We start from the raw sequence: 24,861 nt of genomic DNA, 5'->3' as shown, positions 1-24,861 counted from the left end.
CCTAGGAGATACACCTTGGGGCATGTCTGTGAGGGAGTCTCCTAGGAGACACACCTGGGGCATGTCTGTGAGGGAGTCACCTAGGAGATACACCTGGGGCGTGTCTGTGAGGGAGTTTCCAGAGTGGTCTAACTGAAAGGGGAAGACCTGTCTTGAATGTGGGTAGCACATCCCATGGCCTGGGCTCCTAGAGTACCTACCAGCATTCATCTCTTGTAGGAGTTACAGCTGAGGGACAACACTGGAGGGACCAGAACTGTCAGACATGCAGGCTGTTCTTCTCCAATGACACCTTTTTACCCAGAAGGCTGTTCTTCTCCAATGACACCTTTTTACCCAGAAGGCTGTTCTTCTCCAATGACACCTTTTTACCCAGAGGGCTGGGGTGGATGTTGTCTAACTTGCAGACCCACTATTCTGGAGTTGGCCTTCACCTGAATCCCCCCCAAATCCTGAGCATTTTTTAGGTTCTAATCCTGTGCTTTGTCTCCCAGTGAACAGAACCCATCCTTATGAAAGAGGCCCCATGTACTTTGCTTCCTCCATCAATAGAGTCTATCTTTCTGCTAATTATAAATCCTTCCTCCCTAGACCCTCACCCTGAGCACTGTTCAGCAGCCAGTAGAACTCATTCATCTTGTGAGGCCACAGGTACTCTGCTCTAGACTTTGCAACACCCCCGTGTTAGACTCTAGGAGTTTGGGCCCAGCACCTGCCCAGGTGGTGCTGACCTTCACCTCAAGCAGCTTGCAGGGCCCCAACAGTCTGTCTCTGCATCCTGACTGAGGATACAGTGAACATGTGGCCTCATGCTTCTGTTTCCTCACTGCCCTGAACTGTGCTCTAAGACACGACACATCCTTCTCCTAACTTGCCCAGGGCAGAGGTTCTGCCATGAAGATGGGAAGGCGACTAGAGCAACAAGCTTCCCGTCTCTTGCTCTTTCCCGTGTGTGCGATGCACAGGTGTGCAGGCGTACATACAGGTATGTGCAAGTGAGTGGGGACCTTGATCACGAAGGCAAAGTTTCTCACTTGAACCCAAGGCTCCATGGTAAGGCTGGTCTAGCTAGCCAAATGCTCTAAAAACCTCCTGTGTCCCCCCCCCCCCCCGTGCAGGTGCTGGGGTTACAGATGGGCAGCCATGCTCACCCTGCACTTATGAGGATGCTAGGAATCTAAAACCTATCCACTGAGCCACCTACTTCCCACGCTCACTTTTGACCCTTACTATGTACCCTAGAGAGCCTTGAACTCTCGATTTGTCTGCCCCACCTCTAACTGCTGGGACTACAAGCTGGGCCATCATGCCTGGGTACCATTCTTTTCATAAAAGGTGCAGGTTGGTGGGAAGTGAAGGCATGGATAGTAATTCTTTGCTAAGAACTACAGTCTAAAAACTCCTGACTAAAGGGTACATACTGTAGAAATCCATTTTCAGGAAGTTCAAAGTCTGACACTCTGTGTGTATGTGTGTTCAATATTGAGGGCTTGGATCAAACATTTAATGATTTGGGTCATTATCTGTATGTATCTGTATGTAGTTTAAGCATTAATACAATACATTTTTTGAGGGAAAAAAAATCACTCTCTTCAAAGACCAAGCAGCTTTACTAACTTGTGTGTTGGGTCAGAGCCTAAAAAAACAAATGAATGTTTAAAAAAAAAAAAGTCTGCCACCCAGAGCGCCTGTCTTCTCACATCAAGTGGGTTTTCACGGGTTCAGGTTCAGTGCCGGTTTCTTCAGCTGTAATATCTAGCTGACTTCAGTTGGGGACTAATCAAGTCTTTCAAAGTCCCCTGACAGTATCTGAACGGGGTCAATTTGCCTGTGAACCCACACAGAGGGGCAGAGCCAGCCAGTGGCCTCCCAGGTCCCACTCAGGGGACAGCAGAGAAGTCAAGGAATGTTCTCCATTACACAGTGGCGTTCAGGAGGTGTTGGGGTGGGGGTGGGGCTTTCTAGGCATCTCACTCCACTGCAGCAGATTAATAAACACTCTCCCTGGGGCACTGAGAAAATGAGCCAGAGCCTTACAGGTCATTCTTTACAAGCAAAGCATACAAAGGGGCCTAGCTAGCTCCCCTCCAACAGGAAACCGTTTGTCTCTAGAGGATGGAGAAGCAGGGAGAGGAGGGGAGAAGAAGGGGAGGGAGGAGGGGGAAGAGGAGAAGGAGAGGAGGAAGGGAGGGAGGGAAAAGAAGGGTAGGAAAAGGAGCAGGGAAGGAGAGGGAGGAGGGAGGAAGGATGCTGAGTATACCGCCAGGCCCAGCTCTAGGGAGATGATACTCCCTAATCCAAACAGAGTTGCACAAATAGAGTGCCCTCCTCTTGGGAAAAAGGAAAAAAATTGTTTAAATGGGGACAGAACAACTCTGATTAATTTTAAAGTTCTTTTTCCACTTTCCTTTTTAGAATGTAGCTAAAAATAAAAGCTTAAAATTTGAAATAAGTAAAACACACACACACACACACACACACACACACACACACGGCTTTTTACCATATACGGTGGCCTTATTCTTCAGCCTTTGAAAAGGCCAAATGAAGAGATGGCCAACAACCAAAATAGCCCTTCAGACAACTGCAAAGGAAGGGAAAGCTGGAAGGCTTAGTGAATGGCAGGCAATTGCCAGGCTCGCTCGTCGGGAATGAATGCCCATCGAGGGATGAGTTGCCATAGCACTTGGGAAACACAGGCACATGCATCTGTCACAGCCACCCCTCTAGGGAGGGTGCTTTGCCCTCTAGCCTCAGCACTGAGAAAGCAACAGAGGCTGCAATTTAACTTAAAGGAAGGAGCCAGTGCAGGGGCATGACTGAAAATTTAATTAAGACCCTCGTCAGCATGAAATTGGTAAGAGAGATGAAGAGCAGGCTCCAGGGCAGGAAAGGAGGCAGGATGACCTGGAGAAGACGTGAATGAGAGCAGCCCAGGTCAGCCCGGAAGCCAGCAGGCTAGTGTGTGATGGGGGAGGGGCGACTACCATATTACCAGGCCCTGCTGGGAATGTATCTGTGGAAAAAGACTTCAGGTCATACAAATGCCACACTTGGGGGCGTTGAGCGGAAGCTACCTTTCCTGGGGTTCTATGGCTTCCAAAGTTGAGGCAGAGGTACTCGTGGACCCTGGCTAAAGCTTCTACTTTCCTGACATGAACAGGTTAAGATTAGGAAAGTAAGTTTAAGACATGAGGTGGTGCAGACAAGAGAGAGCAGAACCGGAGCTGAGGAGCCACGGCGCAGGCCCGGGCTCTGCCCACAGACGCTCTGGGAGAACACCAGTGGGCTTGGAGCTCAGCTTCACAGGCTCTCCATGGTGGCGGGCTAGCTCCGCCTTCTGCTGACTACTCAGTGGCAGAGCGCAAGTTTGCTAAGCATGAGGCCCTGGAGTTTCATCCCAGCACCCAGAACAAATAAGTTTATCAGGCTGGATCCGCAGGACACCTGCCCGTTACACAGTGGAAGGCATAGGACAGTAGAGAACAGCTCTTGAAATGTCACGCTGAAACTGCCCTCCCTTTCCCAAAGGTAGCGCGCAGACTATGAGATCCAGGACCCGCGAGCCTCAGCCCAGTGTCTTCCTTTTCAGCCTCAGGCATGAACCCTGCAGGTTGTGTTCTGAAAAGGTCCTGCTTCTGGGTGGCATGGCTTGTAGTCTGCCCATGCTTGCCCAGAAAGGCTTCCTGCCCAGGTAGGGTACTGGGCACTGAAGGCGAGCCAGCTACTCCACATCCGCTGGGTTGGCACCCGTCAGCCTGGCCTCTGTGTCCACCAGGGAGCTAGCTCAGTGTGATTTATAGACAGAAAAACAAGGCCCCAAGAAGCTTCGAGACTGGGACAGGGAAGGGCACACACAGCAGGGTTGAGACGGACCCACGCCTGTCTGACCCAAAGTTCATCCCTTCTTTTCGTCCTACATGATGGAGTCTGGTCAGCAGCCTCACATCTAAGTTAGGCAGTGCCATGGGTTCATTTCCTCTCGGCAGTGTCCCCTGAACAGAACATTCTCCATGTCTTAAGGAATGCCCCTCTGAAACCTCAGCTGTCGGAGTTGTGTTTGTGGAAGGAAGAGGTGACCCCACCTTCCCCTCCATCAGAGGACTGGAGCAGGACCACAAGTTCATTTCCAAATCACTCACCTGGTGAGGCACAAGCCCCAGAGAGGTGGGAGGTTCGTTCATGCGGTCATCACTGCTGCTGGCGATGGCATAGCCCCTGCAAGAGGGAAGCAGGGGTGTCTCAGCTCATGTGTGCTCATGGCGAATACATGAGAGAACATCAGGGGCACTGGAAAGAGGTAGAACCAAATGCCCCTTTGCTGCGCTTCATAAGCTAGCGGGGAAACTCATTCCATGGCAGGGAGGGAAAGGCAGTCTTTAAAACAATGGGCCCCATGGAGTAGGAAAGATGGGAGCAAGCTTGTCGCATCTCTAGCCAAGCAGCTTAACCATTAGCTGTGAAATGGAAGAGGCTGCATGATACAACAGGGACATGCGAGATAAATTTGCCAAATGCAAGACTTGCCTTCCTCCTTCCCTCCCTCCTTTCTTTCCTTCTTTCCCTCTCTTCCTCCTTTCTTCCCCTCCCTCTCTCCTTCCTCTACTCCTCCTTTCTTTCTTTCCTTCCTTCTTTCCCCCTCTCCCTTCTATTCTTTCCTCCCCTCCCTCCCTCCCTCCTTTCTTTCTTTCCTTCCTTCTTTCCCCCTCTCCCTTCTATTCTTTCCTCCCCTCCCTCCCTCCCTCCTTTCTTTCTTTCCTTCCTCCCTGTTTTCTTCCCTCCCTTCTTTCTTTCCTCCCTCCCTCCCTCTCCTCTCCACTCCTTCCTTTCACAGGCTCTCACTACACTGTGAAGGCCGGCCTTAAGGCCTTAACGCCCCCTTTAGGCTCATGCCCCCTTTATGCCTTGTCTACTAGCCACTGGGGCCCTCTGAGTCACGTGACAGAGTACTGCTGTGGCTTTCTGCGTTGTCTTTCTTGGAATTCGATTCGGATGGAGTAAAGGTGTTTTCTAATTGCACCCTCTCCACCGCACTACAGTGGCACACCCAGCACAGATTCCAGAGTCGCAGCCTGGCTGCACTCACTAGCCGCCTGAGTCTTAGACACCAAGCCTAGCTCCGCCATCGGAACAGGACTAAGAAGCAAGGTGAGATGGCATGACCTTGTAATGCTAGCAATAGGCAGACTGAGAACCACTCTGAGCGGGAGGGGCAATATGGGTTCAAAGCAAGCCCAGGATCCACAGTGAGACTCTGTCCAAATCGCAACTACTACTTTCCCCTCGTAGATTCAACAGGGGATTGGAGCAGTCGGCAGTTACAACTCTCTTGGGGCAGCGCCTTGCAGAAACATTTGAGAGTGAACTGCTATGTCTGTAGTTCAGCACGGGCACCTGTTTGCCCTCAGGCCAAAATCACAGCTTCAGTGGAGAATGAGAGCTGTGTGAGATGAGATCATATGGGGAGTCCAGACCTGAAATGTAACAGTGATGCTAAAAACCTTTGCCAGGCACACAGGCGGATGAGCCAACCAAAAATAACGGGCTGAAGCAAGAGAAGAGAGACAGAACAAGGATACGGGGGACCAGACAGAGTACAGTCTGGAGTCTTTAGAAAGAGTGCGGAGACAGGAGCATGGGAAAGTGTGGTGTTCTAGGGGACAGGGCAGAAAATTTACACCGCAGACAGAACTCACGTGCTGGAGATGCCAGAAGCTGCAGAAGCCTGAGCCAAAATGAGCTATAGCAGGGAGACTGCCCCAAAGTCACTGGGGGAAGGCCACAGAGAGAGGCAGACCACTCACAGGGGATGGTAAAAGGGAGGACTCACAGGCCCTGAGAGATAAGAACTGGCACTGGGTCACCATGGCAGAGGACCTGCCTAGCATGTGTGAGGCCTAAATTCAATATCCAGAAATGATGGGGGGGAAGAAGAGGAGAAGGCGGGGAAAAGAAGGAAGGGAGAAGGAGAAAAAGGAGAGAGAGAGAAGATGCTAGTCTAAAATTCCATCAAAATGAGAAACCTCCTTAATCACAAAGACAGTTTCAGACAAACAAATACTGAAAAGGTTAAGGTAATTCTACAGGCAGAAGAAAATGCCTTGGAGCCACAAGTTTGGAGATACAGGAAGAATTGAAACATGATAACAAAAACTAAATAAATACTAACTATGTAACAATATCTTCTAGGGCTTAAATATGTAAAGAATTTTCAAAACTAAATGTGAAGACACTGCTGGTCATCTAGCCAGCATTCAGCCTCCTCTTCCACCTCTTACAGCTTGACTCAGAGGTGCAACAGGCCCAGCTGACAAAGCTAGATTTCTTAGCACTCCTTCCTAGGGAAATCAAAGGATGCATTTTCTGGAAAGAGTCTTTAAGGGACAGCTCACACTTCTGCATCACCAAGGCAGCTGTTGGCAAAAAAAAAAAAAAAAAAAAAAAAAGGACTCAAGGAGACAGTGGCTTACCCATTGTCCAAGGCTGCCATGACAGTAAAGCACTGGCTGTGTCACTGTTAGGAGCACAGGAAACAGTGGCCTTGGGACTACTCAATACTCAACCAAAACAGCACATAGCGGTATCGAGGGTGCGTGAGCCTGATGGGCTCTGCAGAGTGGAGCAGCTGCACTTAGCAAAGTCCAAGCTAAGCTCTGCAAGGGCATGCTGATGTCAAGACAGCCAACGGCCCGGGATTGAAAACTGCAACAAGTAGGTAAGATCTACACTCAGGACCAACAGGGAAAGGCACCAGGACTGCCCTGGGAAGACTCCTAGGGTGTCCCTAGGAAATGAATGTGCCAGAGAAGCCAGGCTGGAACTGGGGACAGGCATGGGCTTTGTGGGGAGGGTAAGTTCTAGAGAAGCAGCGAGACAGGTGCTGAGGTTGAACAGGAGATGGGACACGCACACCAATCAGATCCCAATAGTAACAAATGTCTATTTGTGATGCTCGTCCCTGGCAGCAGGTGAAAGAGAAAGTGACTTCCCTCATGCTACCAGGCAAACTCAGTGGGTCACAAAACAAAACAAAAAGCCGTGTATATGAGAGAGATATTTACAGGGTAGAAAAGGGAGACGGGCAGTGGTGAAGGGAGAGCAGTCAGCACTATAATCATGCATCATGCTATAAACATGTATGACATCATCCAAGACAAATCTAGTTAAAAAAAAAACTCAGAAAATTGATGAAAGAAGTCCCTTTGTCTCTAGTCTGATGGCTTTTAGTTTGCTACTAAAGCAAAGGCTTATTTGCCTGTGAGCAGACACTGTCACACAGGTGTGATAATGGAGAGCAGGGTAGCATCTGTGTTCACAGGTGAGGGAGGCTGAGTGGCACAGGCTGAGCCTCTGGACCCACCCTGGACTGTGGACTTTGAACTTTATTTGACCAAGTCCCTGGACACAGAACTTGGTCACAGGCAGCCGATACAGTTCCTAATGCCAGTGACACATTATACGGTATTCACATTATATACATAGTATATACGGTATGCACATTATACACATAGTATATACAGCATACACATTATACAGTATATACAGTTACAATGTCCAGAGCTAAGAAAACCACAATAGACCAACAGAAGAGAAGTGTGAAAGATATATGCCTTTACCAAAGTCTTCCTTATCAGTTGTCCGAACATGCAAAATAATTCAAGAACGGCACAGGGCATACCCCAGAAACTACAGGCTGAGTACTTGGGTGAAAGAATTGGACACTAGGTTGCTTTTCTCAGTCTTATTTTGAGGTCAGAAAAGCCAAGAGGCCGAAAGAGCCTGAGGGAGACAGTGCCCAGCGATTACTGACAAGCGCTTAGTTCAAACCCTCATCTCTAGGCTCCAGACTCACCCCTCAGGATGCTGCAGGACAGACACCATCAGCTCCACAGCCAGGGCACCTGCAATCACGGCCAGGCCTGGGCGGCTCACTGTGCATTGCTGGTCCAGCGTCCGGTCTCTGGTGGACTAAAGAGAAACAACCACTGACATGTAGTGACTATTCTAGTCTAGGGAGCCCTAGGTGAACCTGAAACTCCACGGTAAAGATGAAAATTCTATAAGACTGGTGTAGCTGACAAAGGCCAGGCAGCCTCGCCCCATCATGTCTTGGGAGGGTCATAATAAAGCAGAGTATGCGATTAAATGAGGCAATATGCTGACAGGATGCGCACTGTTAAAGACAGAGATGGAGACATTAACCATCAGCAGCATGGCCTCATGGTGGCTCTGCACCCAGTGCTCCTGTAGAGGAGGGCTGAGTCACAGGGAGGAACAATCATGAGCACCCGGTGACCCTGTCCTGCCATTGTCCCTGAGGTAATGGCTCAGAGTGAGAAGGAGCCACAATCTCTACCCTGCTGCCCTCTGTTCCCGCACATCCTTCATCACCTTGGCTGTAGTCTGAGGACTTAACTGCAAAACTGCAAGCATTTCATGACCTGGTTCCACGCACAAGCTGTCACTGGGTCAACCCCACAGAATCGAACCTTCTAAATGGGGGCAAATCCTGGCTTCATTTGATGCTACAAACATTTCATGGAATGAAAACACAAGGCTGTCCTGCTTGAGCCTCAACCCTGCTTTGATGGTAATAAATAGTTCAAGCTGCACGTTCTAGCACTTGATGAAGATCTTTAAGCCTCCTTCCTCACACAAGAGAAGATGACAGCTTTCTCTGTGTGGGGGAAGGAAAAGTCAGTTGTTGCAGAGAGCAGACTGGGTTTTGTAATAGCAGCAGGGGAGACAGGGCAATTCAGAGAACAGGTCTGCTATGGACGCCTGAGGAATGACTGCTCCAGCAGACTCAAAAGGCCTCCTAGTGAGCTCACTGTGCCTCACTCTGCCCAGCTGGAGAGGCTCCTGGCCGCCTCACATTCCACCTGCTCAACACTGTGCATCCCCAGGACAGGTGAGCTTCCTCACCTAGACTGTCAGATTAAATACATGAGGAATGGTTGACCGTTCAATTTCAGACAAGCAACAAATACATTTTTTAAATTCTATGCAGCTCTTGAATACTGTAAGAGGCATACTTTACATACTTAAAAAGCCAAACCAAATCAAAAGGACACTTGCTGTTTACCTGAAAAGCAAAGTTTCCTGACAGTGTGACCGGCCTGTGCCCTGCCCTGTTCTACAGTCACAGGGAACAAGAGACCTTCTGAATCACAGAGGAGACAGCAGAAGGGCTGGACCAGCACCTGGGGCTTTAGTCTCTCGTATGTGGAGATCTTTCTCTAAGGAACCAGGCCATGCAAAAGCTTCTTTACTCGGCTTCTGTCACATGGCTGTGGCCACATTCATGCAGTGACTGTGGCTCGGCCATTCAGGAAAGGGCGCCAATCATGCCTCATGGTGGGATGATGCCAACCACCCCAACTAGAGAATGCTCTTTATTAGACAATCTTTAATCAGCCCTGGAGAGATCCTGCCCCAGCACGTGGATGCTGAACAGAGCTGTCTGTAACCATGGAACTCAACTTACATCTCCTGGAGCTACCACGTCATTGCAGAAATAGCAGCCAAGCTTGTATCCAGGGATGTTAGCAAAAAGTGAGGAGCCCAGGTCAGCAGGTGCCACAAGGTGGCTTGGGCACAGGTCCCCAGCTCCCTGCTGCTTGGGTTTCTTCAAGCCGTGTCTCATGACAACAAAGGTGTCAAATCCCAAGGCAGCGTTGATGACCAGCTGTTCACATAGAAGGAATAAAAGGGCGTCAAGACAGACAGACTACAAGTCAAGGCTAAGCTCATATGCGCCTTCCTTTAAACTGCTCTCTTTTTCATGTGAGTGTAACTAGACTTCTATAGCCAACTGAAACCTGCGAGAGACCTGATGCTAATACAAACCATCTCATTTAAAACCCCCTACAAGCACTGCCTTTTATAGACAAGGATACAGAAGGTCGGAGTTCCACCTCTGCCCCAAGGCCATGCAGTGCCAGGAGAGAGGCGTGGAGAGCAGCTGGTGGGTCCTGCACCACTCTGCCCTTTCCTCTTACTTCTCGGAAAGTTTACTGAGACGCGATTTGTAAACCACAACATGCCCACCATGTGGGCTTTTCAGAGAAGCTTTCTTCATTTGTATTGTAAGAACTCCTCTTGGTTGTGATTTTTAGTCATTCTCCATAATTTTTGGTCACATACAAAGTTTGAAATAATCAAGAAATGGCACACTGGAGAAAAAATAAAACCACCCCTGACAGAGTTCTGGGGGTTCCAGAAACTGCTGGGGCACTGCCTCTTGCATCTCCTCTCCCTTCCTTTCTCCTTTGTCTCATACACAACAGACAGACAGGTGGCAACGACTGACGGACAGATGAGGGGTGGACTGTGGTAGAGGCAGACATGCATGCTTTTATATAGAGCTGTAACATTTAAGATTCATATACTCCTATCTTATAATATGGCATTTTCTTATTACCATTCTTTGAAAATCTCCCTGAGAGCGACTGCATACTTAGTAAAGCATCCTACAGCACAAGCCCTTGACCTTCATATATACCAACAGTTAGCACCTGCAAGGATTGCTAAGAAAATAGTAAAACACACTCATAAGGCCACAGAGGTCACCCTCCTTCCTGGGGGAGGGCAGGCTTTGGTCGCTTCTCTCTTGGGTGGCTCACTAAGCTCTAGACACACTCCACCTTCCGCTTGCTGGCTGCAATGACAGCAGGAAGCCACCGGCTCTCTCTGGTGTCCATTAGCAGGAAGATGACATCATGGCTCTCGATGAGCTGCTCCAGCTGCTCCACATCTCTGCGGGCCTGCTCCAGCGTGACGTCAGAGAAATTCACAGGATGTCCTGGCATGGGGATGCTCATGTTGAACCCGCGGGCATTCTAGGGAGGCAATGGTCATACTTACATCACTTACAACCAGGAATCTTCAGGGCCCAGTGCTACTGCTCTTTCACATATCTGGGCCTGTGCTCTCCATCTTCTCCACTTCCTCGAGCCATTTGTAAGTGTCTGTGTGTATACATATTCATGTGTCTGTCTGTGTATATTTATATGTGTGTGTGTGCTGCTGAGAATAAAGCTCAGAGCCACAGGTGTAACACAGCCAGGGATGTTCACTTTCCACAGAAAGCAAAGTGTGCCAGGATCACAACCTGCATCTCAATCTTCTGCATCCCACTGGCCACAGGCAAGTATGATAACATTGGCTTTCCCAGAGTTGTCAAAACACTAACTGGAAAGATGATCGCAGCGGGTGGGCAGCAGGTCAGCAAAAGCTCAGGAACTGTGGCAGAGTTTAGATTCAAACAGCGTCTGCATGGGCCCATGGTTGATCCGCAGTCCTCTCCGGGGACAGACAGACAGACAGACAGACAGTGCTCCCAGGTGGCATGCCTGTCCAACCCAGGGGAGAAGGGCAGATCTGTGCCACCTTCCACAGAACTTGGCAGGCTTTGCAGTGGGAAGACAGAGCCTGGGCACGGCACTGTGACTCGCCTGAGCAATGGGAAGAGGAGGTGGTGTGCTGTGCTGAGGCCAACACGAGACTCTCTAGCCTAGACCATGGCTCCTCAAGCCTCCATTTTGAAACAATCACATATGGAACGGACTGGAAGCTGAGTCCAGCCTTGCCTATCAGTTAACACAGCCAGCCTGGGCACCTGTGGTGTAGACTCACAGCTGGATGCCACTATGCCACCTGTGCCAGCAGACACCTAACTCATGTCTCAAGGGCGGGGCTATGTCTAGCCAACGCATAGCTGGGAGCGCAGTGGCTACTCAGTCAATGCTACGGAATTCCACTCAAAACTGATCCTCTTGCGGGCACTTGTGAAATAAAGCCATCAATAACAGGAGGCTTTGGGAACAGACAAATCAATATTGAGAGGCTACAGGAGGAAACTTCTAGAAGGCAGGTATTTCATGGCTGGGGCTGAGGGTGCCGCTTCTACCACTTAAGTACAAGCAGAAGCCTCAAAAGTTGCTAATGTGTCTCCTGTTGGGTAAAATGATCATGCATTCTACAGGTATACTCTTTTGACTTAAAACACATCTCAAAACTTACTTTTTCATTCAAGTGAGTTGAGGGTGCTGGCTAGATTTTTGTCAGTATGAACCTCAACTGAATTGCCTCCACCAGGCGAGCCTGTTAGCAGTCACTAGGCCATTTTCTTGGTTGATGACTGATGCTGGAGGCCCATCAGCTGTGGGTCCTGCTACCCGGGGGAGGTGGCTCTAGGGTGTATAAGAAAGCAGGCTAAGTAAGCCATGGGGAGCGTCCCTCCATGATTCCTGCTTCTGCCCCTGCTTGAGTTCCTGACTTTTCCCAGTGATGGACTGTGATCAGGATGTGTGAGCCACATAAACCCTTTCTTTCCCAGATGGCTTTGGTCAGTGTTCTGTCATAGCAAAAGAAAACAAACTAGAGCTGGGCATGGTGGAGCACTCAGGAGGCAGAGTCAGGTGGATCTCTGAGTTCAAGGCCAGCCTGGTCTACAGAGTGAGTTCCAGAACAGCCAAGGCTACATACAGAAATCCTGTCTTAACCCTGCCCCCAAAACAACAAAAACAAAACAACAACAACAACAAAAAGAGAACGCAAAGTAGGAGAGTGAGTGACTAGTCTTTCATCGGGTATTTCTAAAGTCGTATAAACAGTGTGACTCAAAAATAGCAGGAGATACAGCAAAGAAGTCAGCCTCCAAGCAGTCTTTCTTCTACACAGACCTAAGACCTAAGGCCAGCACAGTGTCATGAGTGGTGCTAAGCAGCTAGCACGTGGTCTTACCAGACTAAACTAATACCCTACATCTTCACCACCAGAAATCCCTTGACAGCCAGGCAGGGTGAAAACAGAGCTCCAAAAGACACTTCTTCGCTTCTTCCTTTATTTCTACTGCATGAGAAGCACTTACTAGCTGTGCAGAGCTGGGATGGCAGCCAGGGCTTCATGCTTGCTGGGCAAACACTTTGCCACTGGGCTACAGCTCAACTCCAGTTGTATTTTAGTTTTCTTTGTTTTGTTTTGCATGCACGTGCATGTATGTTGACATGGGTGTGGAAATACTATGTTTAAGTATGGATGCATGTGCATGCACGTGCACAGGCACCATGGTGTGTATATAGAAGTCAGAGGACAACCTCAGATGGCCGTCTTCGCTTCCACCTCACTTGACCAGGGTCTTCTGGTTGTGGTTTGTTGCTGCACGTGTTAAGATTAGCTGGCAGTCCAGTTTCTGGGGACTCTCCTGTCTCTGCCTCCTTTCTCACCATGGGAGCACCAGAATTACACACACATACTTCTATGCCTGGCTTTATGTGGGTTTTGAGGATTCAAACATAAGTCTTCATGCTTACATAAAATATTACATGCTTTATCCAATGATCCCTCTCCTCAGCATCTTTGTAGAGTTTTTATAAAGCCATCACTGAGGTGAGGCAGTCATATGATGCCTGTCTGGTAGGAAATAACACATGTCTGAGCCTCAGTCACTAATACTACAGAGCCTCATTCCCTAGGATCCCCAGGACTTCAACATTTAAGAGTTTACAGGAAGAATAACATGACTGTCTACCCCCCCACCACCACCAAATCATCAACGTACCACTCCGGGAAATATTTTCTGGAGCCGCTCTGCTGCAGCCAGGGCCTTGGGCTTGCCACCCCCAAGACAATCTTCAAATTCATACAGAGGCTGCCTCACAGGGTTGGAGTAGGAGATCTTGGCATTGTCCACAAATGTGACATGTCTGACGCCCCAGCCCTGCAAGGAAAGAGGATACATGGTACACTCCTGAGCAGCATGTCCCAGTACACATTTCTAGAAGTCTCTAGGAATGGTTTTGCTTCTGAGCAGTTGGGGACCTTAAAATACAGGAAATAGCAGAAAGTGAATTGTGCAAATTCAGTTTTTGATCATTTGAATGCCAGATTCATTTGAAAAGACAAAATAATTACATGCCTGAGCCTAGATTCTCACAGTCATTAGATCAGGAACTATCAGAGCAGTCCTCACTCATAGTGCGTCATTTTTGACAGTGCCACCAGGGCGATGATGGAGGAAGGTCATTGGTTAAATAAAAAGAAACTGCTTGGCCCTCATTGGTTAGAAGATAGGTGGGAGGAGTAAACAGAACCGAACGCTGGGAGGAAGAGGAAGTGAGCTCAGACTCCACAGCTCTCCTCTCGGGGGCAGACGCCTCAGAGAGACACGATGCTCCACTCTTGTGGGCAGAGGTGAGAGCTCTGCTCTCTGAGGCACATGCCGATGAAGCTCCGACCCAGGATGGACGTAGGCTAGAATCTCCCTGGTAAGCCACCTTGTGGGCTACAGCAGATTATTAGAGATGGACTAGTCCAGGTGCGAGAGTTAGCCTAGAAGAGGCTAGATAGAAATGGCCAAGCAGTGATTAAATGAATACAGTGTCCGTGTAATTATTTCGGGTAAAGCTAGCATTGCGGGCAGCGGGGTGCTGGGGACGCAGCCCCGCTGCTCCTAACACAACAGGGCGACATCGCAAGTGAGTGCTAGAACTCAACTGTGTAGTTTCAGGGTTAGTGAGCACCCAGGTGTTTCTGGCTTCTCTTATGAATAACTAAGAATAAATATCAACTCCTCTGGAAACTGATTTTAGATCTCAGGTAACTCCCGAAAATGACCAACAAGTTGTCTCCATGTGCAACAATGAAGAGAATCCTCAGAGTATTTCTCTATGCTGGAGAAATCCTGCTTCCAACCCACCTCACAAGACAAGTCTGTGTTTCCTTGATGCCATGGGCATTTTCATAGATAAGAACATTTCTGGAAAGCTTGTTATTAAAAATTTCTTTATTTTATGCATAGTATTCATCTGTGTAAGTACAGACATGCAATGCCCAAGAAGGCCAGAAGAGGGCACTGGGTCTCCCGGAGCTGGAGTTACATGCTGTTGTGAGATGTATTGTGGGTGCTGGGAACTGAACACAGGTTCTCTCTAAGAGTAGCCAGTGGTCCTAACCTCTGAGCCATCTCTACAGTCCCCATATTTCCTCAGTTTTATGGAATCACATAGTTTTAAAGTTGGACTAATAAGTTACAAAAAAACTTTTTATAGTCTATGAGCCAGTTTTTATAAATATAAATGGACAGAGAAGTGGCAAGACCAGTGAATGGCCTCTATTTCCTTCAGTTAGGACAACTCCTGGCCTTGGTTTGGTAACATCCTCATGTATGAAATGAAATCTGACTATCTGTGGGAAGGGGACTAACTGGGACTGGAGGGGCATTCTGTTTCTGTCTCACAATGACTACAGATTGCTCTAAGGATTACAGAAATGATGAGCACAGCAAAAAGGGTTGGGAGGGAGGCACAAGGGGATCTAGGAGATGGGAGACAATCATGCTAGAGAACAAGAGGCACAGCCGGACAGCTGCCACAAGGCCCCCAAACTTACCATCAGTGTCCTAGCCATGTTACACTCCAAGGTGCCAGCCCCCAGCAGCATGAGGTCCCCAAATGATGTGGGAAGGTTATTTGTCAATCTGTTGTTTCATTGGTTAATCAATAAAGAAAACTGCTTGGTCTGATAGGTCAGAAAATTAGGTAGGTGGAGTAGACAGAACAGAATGCTGGGAAGAAGGGAAGTGAGTCAGACGCCATGCCTCTCCCTCTCCAGGGCAGACGCGATGAAGCTCCGGCCCAAGATGGATGCAGGTCAGACATGCTGAATCTTTCCCGGTAAGACACCACTTTGTGGTGCTACACACATTATTAGAAATGGGTTTAAGCAAAATATGAGAATTAGCCAAGAAAAGGCTAGGTATAATGGGCCAGGCAGTGTTTATATGAATACAGTTTGTGTGTTGTTATTTCGGGGCATAAGCTAGCCAGGCAGCCGGGAGCCGGGTGGCAGGAACGCAGCCCGCAACTCCTTCTACACCCAAACTCACCATCAGTGTTCTTGCCACATTACACCCCAAGGTGCCGGCACCCAGCAGCAGGCACTTGACGGACACGACCTTGTCCAAGTCCAAGGTGGGGACTAATCGCCAGCACATCAGCTTGAGATTCAGATCCACGGATGACTCAGCCAGCCTGGAAAACAAGGGATTGGTGTGCTGGTGAGTCACTGGAAAGAAAAAAAGAAAGAAAAAGGGAAGGACAAGACAGCTCCTAGGTATGGTAGAGGAGAAAATTTATTGCGGACAAAACAGAGAGCATAGGCAGAGGCAGGGACATCTGGGAAAGTCCAGAGTAGACATGACCAGACTGAGCTGGGCCAGGTGAGAGGGGGGGGAGCGGGACAAGAGCTGCTAACCATGAGTGGTAGCTTCGGCCAAGAGACTGGCATACATGAGGTGGTGAGGGTGAGGGAAAGATGCCCCCCACCACAGCAGATAAGAGAGCTGACACTTTCCCTTACCTGCTGCAGCACTTAGGAAGGCAGGCCCTGCACCTCACTCTTGATGGGTGCAGGTGAATAGGCCTGAGAGCTTGGGAGATCTGGCCCCACTCCTCATCTGCTATATGGTATCATGGGCCAGGGAAAGATTCCCTCCTCTCTCTACCTCCATTGCCTGTGTCAAGTAGAAAAGCTGGCCCTGCCCCCTCACCAGCTGCAACACTCAGATGAGTGGTCCCTGCACCTCAACTGGGAAACACTGTAGAGCTGGCCTTGTTTGTGTAGGTGTGGGAGAGCCAACCCTGGAGGCAGGAAAGCAGGAAAACTGGTCCCATGCCTGCAAGGGGTGAACTAGCCAGGGCATTGCTGGAGATCTCACACAGGTGGTAAGGACAGGGAGAGCCAGCAGGCTGACCTATCCTGAAACTTCCCAGGCCCAGAATGAGGAGTTGGTACACTCCAACATCCTCCCCATCTATGATCTGCTGGAGAACATGAAGGGGCTGGTCCTGTCGACCCAAAACTGCAGGATCTCCATGCCACAGGGCAACAACAGGATACCAAAGAGGCCCAATGAGGACCCAGTATCGATAGTGTAGCAGAAACCAGAGGCCTCGAACCAGACCAATGATTCTCTGCAATGAACACTTGCAAGTAAAGATACATGGACTAAAGGGTAAACTGTGTGACTCACTGTGAGATTTTTCTTTCTTTTTTTTCTCTTTATTTTACTTTGGGGGGAAGGTGCAAGTGCAGAAAGCTGATACGAAGGAACAGGGAGATGAAGGGGATCAAGATGCATGAAGTGGAAGACACAAAGAATAAACCAAAAGAAAGTTTTTTAAAAAAGGAGAGACTGGAATAGCCAAAGTGGCTGGATTATATAGAAGGGCAGCCCAGCCCCTTGGATGGAGAGTTCAGGGTAGGGAGTGGGATATGCCAGCCATAGGCCTAACAGACAGGGACTGAGGGATGCTGGGCGAACCTGGTGGCCAGGTCTGCTTTGATATGCTAATGGACACTTTCAGCCACTTGATCCACTCTTGAGATCTACACATTCCCATGTGCTCCAGTCTAACTTTAACAGATAGACATGATCCATAGGAGGAAGCGAGATGGAAATAATTAGGCAACCAGAATCAGAGTAAAAATAAGATGAAGCTCGCGGGTAACAGAGAAGAGAAAGGTTACCACACAGAAAGCATGCCACTGTCCTCTATGATGGCTAGGATGGGCTAAAGTTCCTGTAATGGCTCCCCACGGCAGGGTGAAAGGGGAAGTCAGAGCAGTCCTGAGATGCTGTGTGGGTTTAAAAGAATGGCTCTTCCAAGTACCGGAAACTCTCCCAGATCTAAAGGGTAGGTAGATGCTCAGCCTTGGAAGTGATGCGGCTTCCCCACAAATGCAATGTCCCTTATAAGATCCTCCAGGGATGGCAAGTGGGACAGAGGTCTACAGCAATGAACAAAGGACTAGAAAAGGATGCAGAGGCAGGCGGATCTCTGTGAGTTCCAGGGCTGCCAGGGCTGGAACTAAACAATAACAGCCATAAAAACTAGAAAAGCCAGCAGCGAGCTCCAGGTGTCTGAGCGCCTGCATTGGAAACAAGAGTGGAGAAGCCATGCGTGCCTCGGGATGCCCGTCACACTAATCCTCAAGACAACGTAGACCAGCAGTGGCTGGCTCACTATCAGTACCAGCATCCCTGAACCACACCGCATAGCATCAGTCACACACCCACTGGAGACGATGGAGGCCAGCCATGTCCCACACAGCAGAACAGCAGCCACACACCCACTGGAGACGATGGAGCCCAGCCATGTGCCACACAGCAGAACAGCAGCCACACACCCACTGGAGACAAGAGTAGCCAGTCATGTCTACCTTTTGGGGTCCATGCATCCGCTGAGGTTCACCATCCTTGGTCCCATGCCTCCTTTCTGGTTCTTCTCCCAGCCAACTGCTTTCGGACAATCTTAAGGTAAATAAGACATAAAGTTTACTAAAAGGGGAGAGAAGAATAAACCTGAACTCGTGTCTTCACGCCTCTGTGGCAAGCAGTCTGCAGACTAAGCCCTCTCACCCCAGCTGTCCTCTTCTCCCCCCAGCATGTCCTTTTCCCTCTCCTTTTCACTTTGCTGCCCTCTTTTTAAAAAAAAAAATTATTTCTATTTTATGTGTATGAGTGTTTTGCCTATGTTAGCATATGTATACAGTACTTTCATAGGCTGGAAGAGGGCATCAGAGCCCCTAAAACTGGAGTTACAGACAGTTTTGAGCCACTATATGGGTGCTGGGAACTGGACCTCTGCAAGAGCAGCGAGTGCTCTTAACTGCTGAGCCATCTCTCCAATCCTACTGTCTTCTTTTAACTCCTTTTATAGGAGCTCCTGATCCCTATATCCAACCCCAGAATTTCCACTTTATCTTATGCTGGGCTGCAGAGACCGAGGTGGTGGTTCCACACATGTGAGTCATTTTTCACACCCTGCAGTCACCCAGAACCCCTCAGGGTCACAAGACCTCCCACAGTGCCTGCTGTTACTGTGGGACCTCTGTCCTCTCCTTTTCTCAAAGACTTGCTTCTAGTCAGAATAAAGCTTCAGCTCCTGAACAGAGAACTCAGCCTTAGGTTATGTTTCAGTATCACTTCCAAAGTCTGCTTTAAGGCTCTGGAGTGGGGGCTGGGCTAGGGCTGAGGCCGGGCTGGGGCTGAGGCCGGGCTGGGGCTGGGGCTAGGCTAGGCTGGGCTGGGCTGGGGCTGGGGCTGGGCTAGGGCTGAGGCCGGGCTGGGGCTGAGGCTGTGGCTAGGCTAGGCTGGGCTGGGCTGGGGCTGGGGCTAGGCTAGGCTGGGCTGGGGCTTGGGCTAGGCTGGGCTGGGCTGGGGCTGGGGCTGGGCTAGGGCTGAGGCCGGGCTGGGGCTGAGGCTGTGGCTAGGCTAGGCTGGGCTGGGCTGGGGCTGGGGCTGAGGCCCGGGCTGAAGCTGAGGCTGGGGCTGGGTTGGGGCTGAGGCTGAGGATGGGGCTGGGTTGGGGCTGAGGCTGGGGCTGGGGCTGAGGCTGAGGCTGGGGTTGGGTTGGGGCTGAGGCTAGGGCTGGGGCTGAGGCTGAGGCTGGGGCTGGGCTAGGGCTGAGGCCGGGCTGGGGCTGAGGCCGGGGCTGGGGCTGAGGCTGGGGCTGGGGCTAGGCTAGGCTGGGCTGGGCTGGGCTGGGGCTGGGGCTAGGGCTGGGGCTGGGGCTAGGGCTGGGGCTGGGGCTAGGCTAGGCTAGGCTGGGCTGGGCTGAGGCTGAGGCTGAGGCTGAGGCTGGGGCTGGGGCTGGGTTGGGGCTGAGGCTGGGGCTAGGGCTGAGGCTGGGGCAACAGCTTGGTAGTAGAGCAATACTCAGTGTGAGAAAACTGCAATAATGCAGCAGGGTCCCATTATCAGTTACATACACACTCACTATACACTTACATGCACACCCAACTGACATGCTAAAACACATGCACAGACTTTTTAACACAAGATACACAGTACACTCACATACACACATGCACATTCACACTCAAACTCCTTCACACCCAAACACTTGCCTATACTAAGACATCCACAAGTATACACTGACTAAAGTCACTCTGATAGTGTACATATTCTGTATACACAGACACATGTGCTCACTCAAATATATATTCACTCTCATACTCAGATACCCACACAATCACAAATACCCTGACATATAGGTATACACACATACATTCACTTACATACACTTACAAAGATTAAACCAACACACACATGCAATACTCAAAGATACAGTCTAATACATGCTAACTCACACTCATATTAATGCATGCATCCATACTAACAGAGAAATGTGCACTTAGTCACATATGCACTCACAAGCTTGCATACCAAGTCACATACATACGCTCACACTCTCTCAGACTGAGACAGACCTCCCCCCAACACATATCCATGTCAACTCATACAGATATATAGGCTCACAAATGCATGCTCACATACAGTCATATTCACATATATTCACACATGGTTGTACATTCACACACACATAAACACACACATCCATGCAAATAGACTTAAAGGCCCTTAGATTTGCACATATAGGCACACAAATTTTCAAACTCACACACATTCATATGTACATGTATATGTACTTGCTCACAGACAAGTACCAACTCATACAACCCTGTTGTGGAATATTAGTGGAAGATGTGTTGCACTTGTTTAGGCTGTGGAATATTTGTTTATTGATGCATTCTTTTACATTTCATTTGTTTAACTCTGAAGTTAAACACCTGATTGGTCTAAGGAAGAGCTGAACAGCCAATAGTGAGGCAGGAGAAAGGACAGGTGAGGCAGAGAGAATAACTAGGAGGAGAAGTCTGGGAAGAGAGATCATGGAGCGAAAGGAGAAGGGGGGGAGGACACCAGGGGCAGCCACCCAGCTACACACGAAGCCACAGAGTAAGAAAGGTATACAGAATAGAGAAAGATTAAAAACCCAGAGGCAAAAGGTAAACAGGATAATTTAAGAAAAGCTGGCTAGAAACAGGCCAAGCTAAGGCTGAGCATTTATAAGTAATAATAAGTCTGTGTGATTATTTGGAAGCTGAGTGGTAGGTACCCAATCACCAAAAAGTAAAAACAACAACAAAACACAACTACACAACCTCCACATGTGTGCATGCCCATAAACACTCCAAACCACACATATAAAAATACTCATATACACAGACACATGTGTGCATACACAGTCATATAAACCCTCATGAACACACATGCTTGCATACCCACACATACACACATTAACACTCACATGCTCACTTTTAAAAACATACTCAAGCACACTCACAAAACACACATACCTCATGCACACACTCTCAAACTCATCACATGCACATGCTCACACTAATGCTCAGATGAAGGCGTCAGGACTCCTTCACTAGGGACAAAAAGCTTCGGAGCTCCTCACTCAGTTTCTACTGTGAATTCATTATTCTAAAGTATTCTTACTTTATATTTTAAAAATACTTTCAGATATCACCACCATGACACAAGTCACAGTCTCCCCTTTACACAAATGACACCTAAGACAGCTGGATGTTACCAATTAAAATATCTACATACACAAGCCTCCCCTTTCCTTATCTATCTATCTATCTATCTATCTATCTATCTATCTATCTATCTATCTATCTATCTACCTACCTACCTACCTACCTATCTATCTATCTATCTATCTATCTATCTATCTATCTATCTATCTATCTATCTATCTGCAGGAATTCATGTTGCCTTGAACTCATGTTGTCTTGAACTCATGGCTAACCTTGAACTCATGATTTTCCTGCCTCCACTTCCCTTGTTTTGGGTTTACAGGTATGTGCTACCATGCTTGGTTAGCTACAGCCATTACTAAGAAAATTAGATGCATTGTAAACTTATTAATAATGAAAAGTACTACATATAAAGATTAGCAATCTACACATCTGCTTCTATAAGTTATCCTCATAACACACAGTCCAAGTGAAGGAAGAACATGCTGGGAATGAGAGGGTGATTGCTCACAGCTGGGAACCAGGCAGAGCACAGGAGCAGGAGAAGCTGGGATTGCGACCCATCCCAACAGTGGCCACACCTGCTTTGGCCAGTGTCCAGTGCAGCTTTCTGCCCACTACAGAGGCTTTGTCACTTCTCACATCACTGCTGTTCCAGCTGTGGGATGCCTTAGCGAGCCAAGTGTCACTTGATGATGTGGGAGTTCTGGCAAATGACAGGCAGCTGACTGGCCCGCTCTGGAAACACCAGAGTGTACTTAGGCAAATTAAGTGGTCATGAGATCCCTAGGCAACAGACTCTTAAGGGACCACTGTGCTATGTGGTATGATGTTGTTATGCCACACATGGCTACACTGAAGAGTGTGGCTATGGAAACGCCTTGAGCTCACATCATGATGCTAAGTAAGTCTTCACAACGTTTATTATAGAGCTTTATTTGCGGCTAAGTGGAAACACTTAATTTACATGTAAAACAGAAGGAAAGCTCCCCTTCTAAGATGAGTAACCACTCTTCAACATGGAGTATGAAGAAGATGGAGGTGGAGGGGTCTTTATCAGTTGGAAATGAACAGCAGGCTTGGGACTGAAAAGCATGAGCCACAACAGAAAGGGGAGCAGAGTGGCTCAGTGCAGATATAGGAAGACAGTTGTCCCCACGGAATAAAATTAGGAGCACAGGAAAGGGGTCTGGTGGCTACATCTTCTTGGCTTCACTTTTTATTGACTCTTCACATAACTCTTATCTTTGAGTTGCAACTTTATAAAGGGAACTTAGTGCATCGTAAGGGAGCATGCCATGGAAGCTATTTCAAGATGCACCAGAAGAGGGCGCCAAGACACGCTAATCAGAAAGCCTCGGCTTCCTCCCTGAACCATGCAGAGGATTCTCTGTTCACCTCTCCTGTTGTATTTAAAATCTCCAGGCTGCAGTACAGAGTCAACAAGAAACAGGGCAATCTTGAGTCCTTCTGACTTGAGCACTGTGGAAGAGATGAGGCATCCCACCCCCATGCACACACTAAGGCACACCTGTGCACTGAAGAAAACTGTGCAGTCTGCATGGAGCTGCTCTGTAGACGCATATCACATGGATGTAGAGGATTCATCGGGAAAGAACCATGTACAGAGATAGTGTGAAGGTAAGCTTAAAAGAGCCCGAGTGGGCAGCGCCAGGCTGGACGCCAACTACTCGGCTTTCTCACGGGACACACACTTCACACTCAGTACTCGTGGTGCGGGCATTTCCCTAACCTCTCACACTTGGGCATGAATTCTATCATAAATGTATACACACTGCATGTTTATACATACACTTTGTATAAATTTACTCACAGACACATCTAGCACTGTTTGTAAAATGCCTCCCAGACTGTTTCCCGGTCTATAAAACATGGATAAACGCTAACGCCTGCCGTGCAGGGTGAGAGAAGATATTAGAAGGAGGAGAAATGTGCCTTCGCTGACCTGTACTCTGTATGGAGAACGGGGTCACACACACCTTCAAGTACTCAATGAATAAACACGTTAATCAATCAACAACATCACCCTTCCTCAAGGAAGAGGCATGAATGAAGATTTCATGTTGATCAAAAACTAAACAAATAAAAATAAAGCTGGGGAAACACCTCCCAGCCTGGAGAACTCCGCTGGAGAAGCCGCCAGAGGACCGAGCCTCTGTTGCAGGTGGAGCTCACACTGCCTGCGAAGCTGTAGGCAGGACGCTGGGTCTCTCAACACTCGTCATTACACACACGGGTGAAGACTTGCCAATTACCTGGGCTAAATGCCATTTCTGGAAGTTTCACCTCGAAGATGATGCTGTGTGCCACTCCTCTCGCCCCCTGCATGGTGCGGTCTCGAAAGCAGAGGACTTCAACGGACTGGAAACTGCTGCTCCTGTTGCCCGCACCAGATAGGTGTTTGTTTCATTTGATTAAGAAAGGGGAAGAAAAAGAGCTGGTGTAAGTCTTTCCAGGCCACTTGTGAAGAATTCAGAGCATACAATCACTCCTGCCTGACCTCCTTAACCTCGGAGAGATTTTGAGCACATTCGTGCAGGCAGCCTCTGTCTGTGCATTTAGAGTCTGGCTGCCAATTAAGCTGGGATTTTTTTTCCCCCAGGTGAACTTTCCCATGGCAATCACACAGCAGACAGATAATTCTGACAAAGGAAGCTTTTAAATCAGGGTGGGGATGCTCCCAAGACTTTAACATGGGACTTCTAAGGTCCTTTGCCAGCAGACAGGAGACCCACTCACAGCAAACGTGCTGGGACTGGCTGAGTGCACGCATAACCAGTCTCTCTAGGGTTCGTCAATATTTGTCTATCTTCATATTTTGGAGTAAACATTTTTACTTAAGTAAAGCAAGCACAAAGAAAATCACACACTCCCTCTAATCTTGACACCTATCTGGACCATCCCCTCCTAGGTTCCCACAATGGCTTTGCCTGTTTTGACCTACATAAATGGAATCATGACAATGTACCCTTTCAGGCTAGCTACTTCACTCAACATTGTGTTTGAAAAACCATCTGTAGCTAGTTGTGGTGGTGCACACCTTTAATTCTAGCACTCAGGAGGCAAAGACAGGCAGATCTGGGAGTTCCAGGTCAACCAGAGCCACACAGTAAGACTCTGTCTTTTTTTTTTTTTTAAAAAAAAGGCACAAATGTGGTGCATATACATACATGGGCAAAACACTCAATACACATGAAATAAAAATAAGCCTAAAAAAAAGAAAGAAAAAAAGCCATGCATGAAAATATGCTTAGCTAGGACACCTGCTATAATGAGCCTCCTATATCTCTGTTATCATTTGGAATGGAAGGGCATGAGGCTGGGGCCAGTAATCTCAGTGCTTCTATAGACTGTGTGTGTGTGTGTGTGTGTGTGTGTGTGTGTGTGTGTGTGTGTGTGTGTTTGCATCCAGCCTGTACCACAGTGAACAATAAGCTCAGA

The 24,861-nt window shown here is 48.5% G+C and overlaps 1 protein-coding gene across 5 annotated transcripts in view; it reads right to left on the bottom strand.

The window, feature by feature from the left end:
- Positions 1-24,861, bottom strand: part of Atg7 (autophagy related 7) — a 219,590-nt gene that overhangs the window by 131,616 nt on the left and 63,113 nt on the right. For all 5 annotated transcript variants that reach the window (XM_013353046.2, XM_026788324.1, XM_005365030.3 and 2 more), the window contains exons 9-16: positions 23,676-23,797; positions 18,226-18,316; positions 15,890-16,034; positions 13,565-13,723; positions 10,647-10,841; positions 9,488-9,688; positions 7,853-7,968; positions 4,143-4,218 (exon numbers count right to left, since the gene is read on the bottom strand). In XM_013353046.2, the coding sequence (XP_013208500.1) occupies positions 4,143-4,218; positions 7,853-7,968; positions 9,488-9,688; positions 10,647-10,841; positions 13,565-13,723; positions 15,890-16,034; positions 18,226-18,316; positions 23,676-23,797 (1,105 nt within the window). The remainder of the gene's footprint in view (positions 1-4,142; positions 4,219-7,852; positions 7,969-9,487; positions 9,689-10,646; positions 10,842-13,564; positions 13,724-15,889; positions 16,035-18,225; positions 18,317-23,675; positions 23,798-24,861) is intronic.

The sequence above is a fragment of the Microtus ochrogaster genome, unplaced genomic scaffold (genome assembly GCF_000317375.1).
Source record: "Microtus ochrogaster isolate Prairie Vole_2 unplaced genomic scaffold, MicOch1.0 UNK1, whole genome shotgun sequence".
Taxonomy (NCBI): Eukaryota; Metazoa; Chordata; class Mammalia; order Rodentia; family Cricetidae; genus Microtus; species Microtus ochrogaster.
This window is presented reverse-complemented; position numbering and strand designations above follow the sequence as displayed.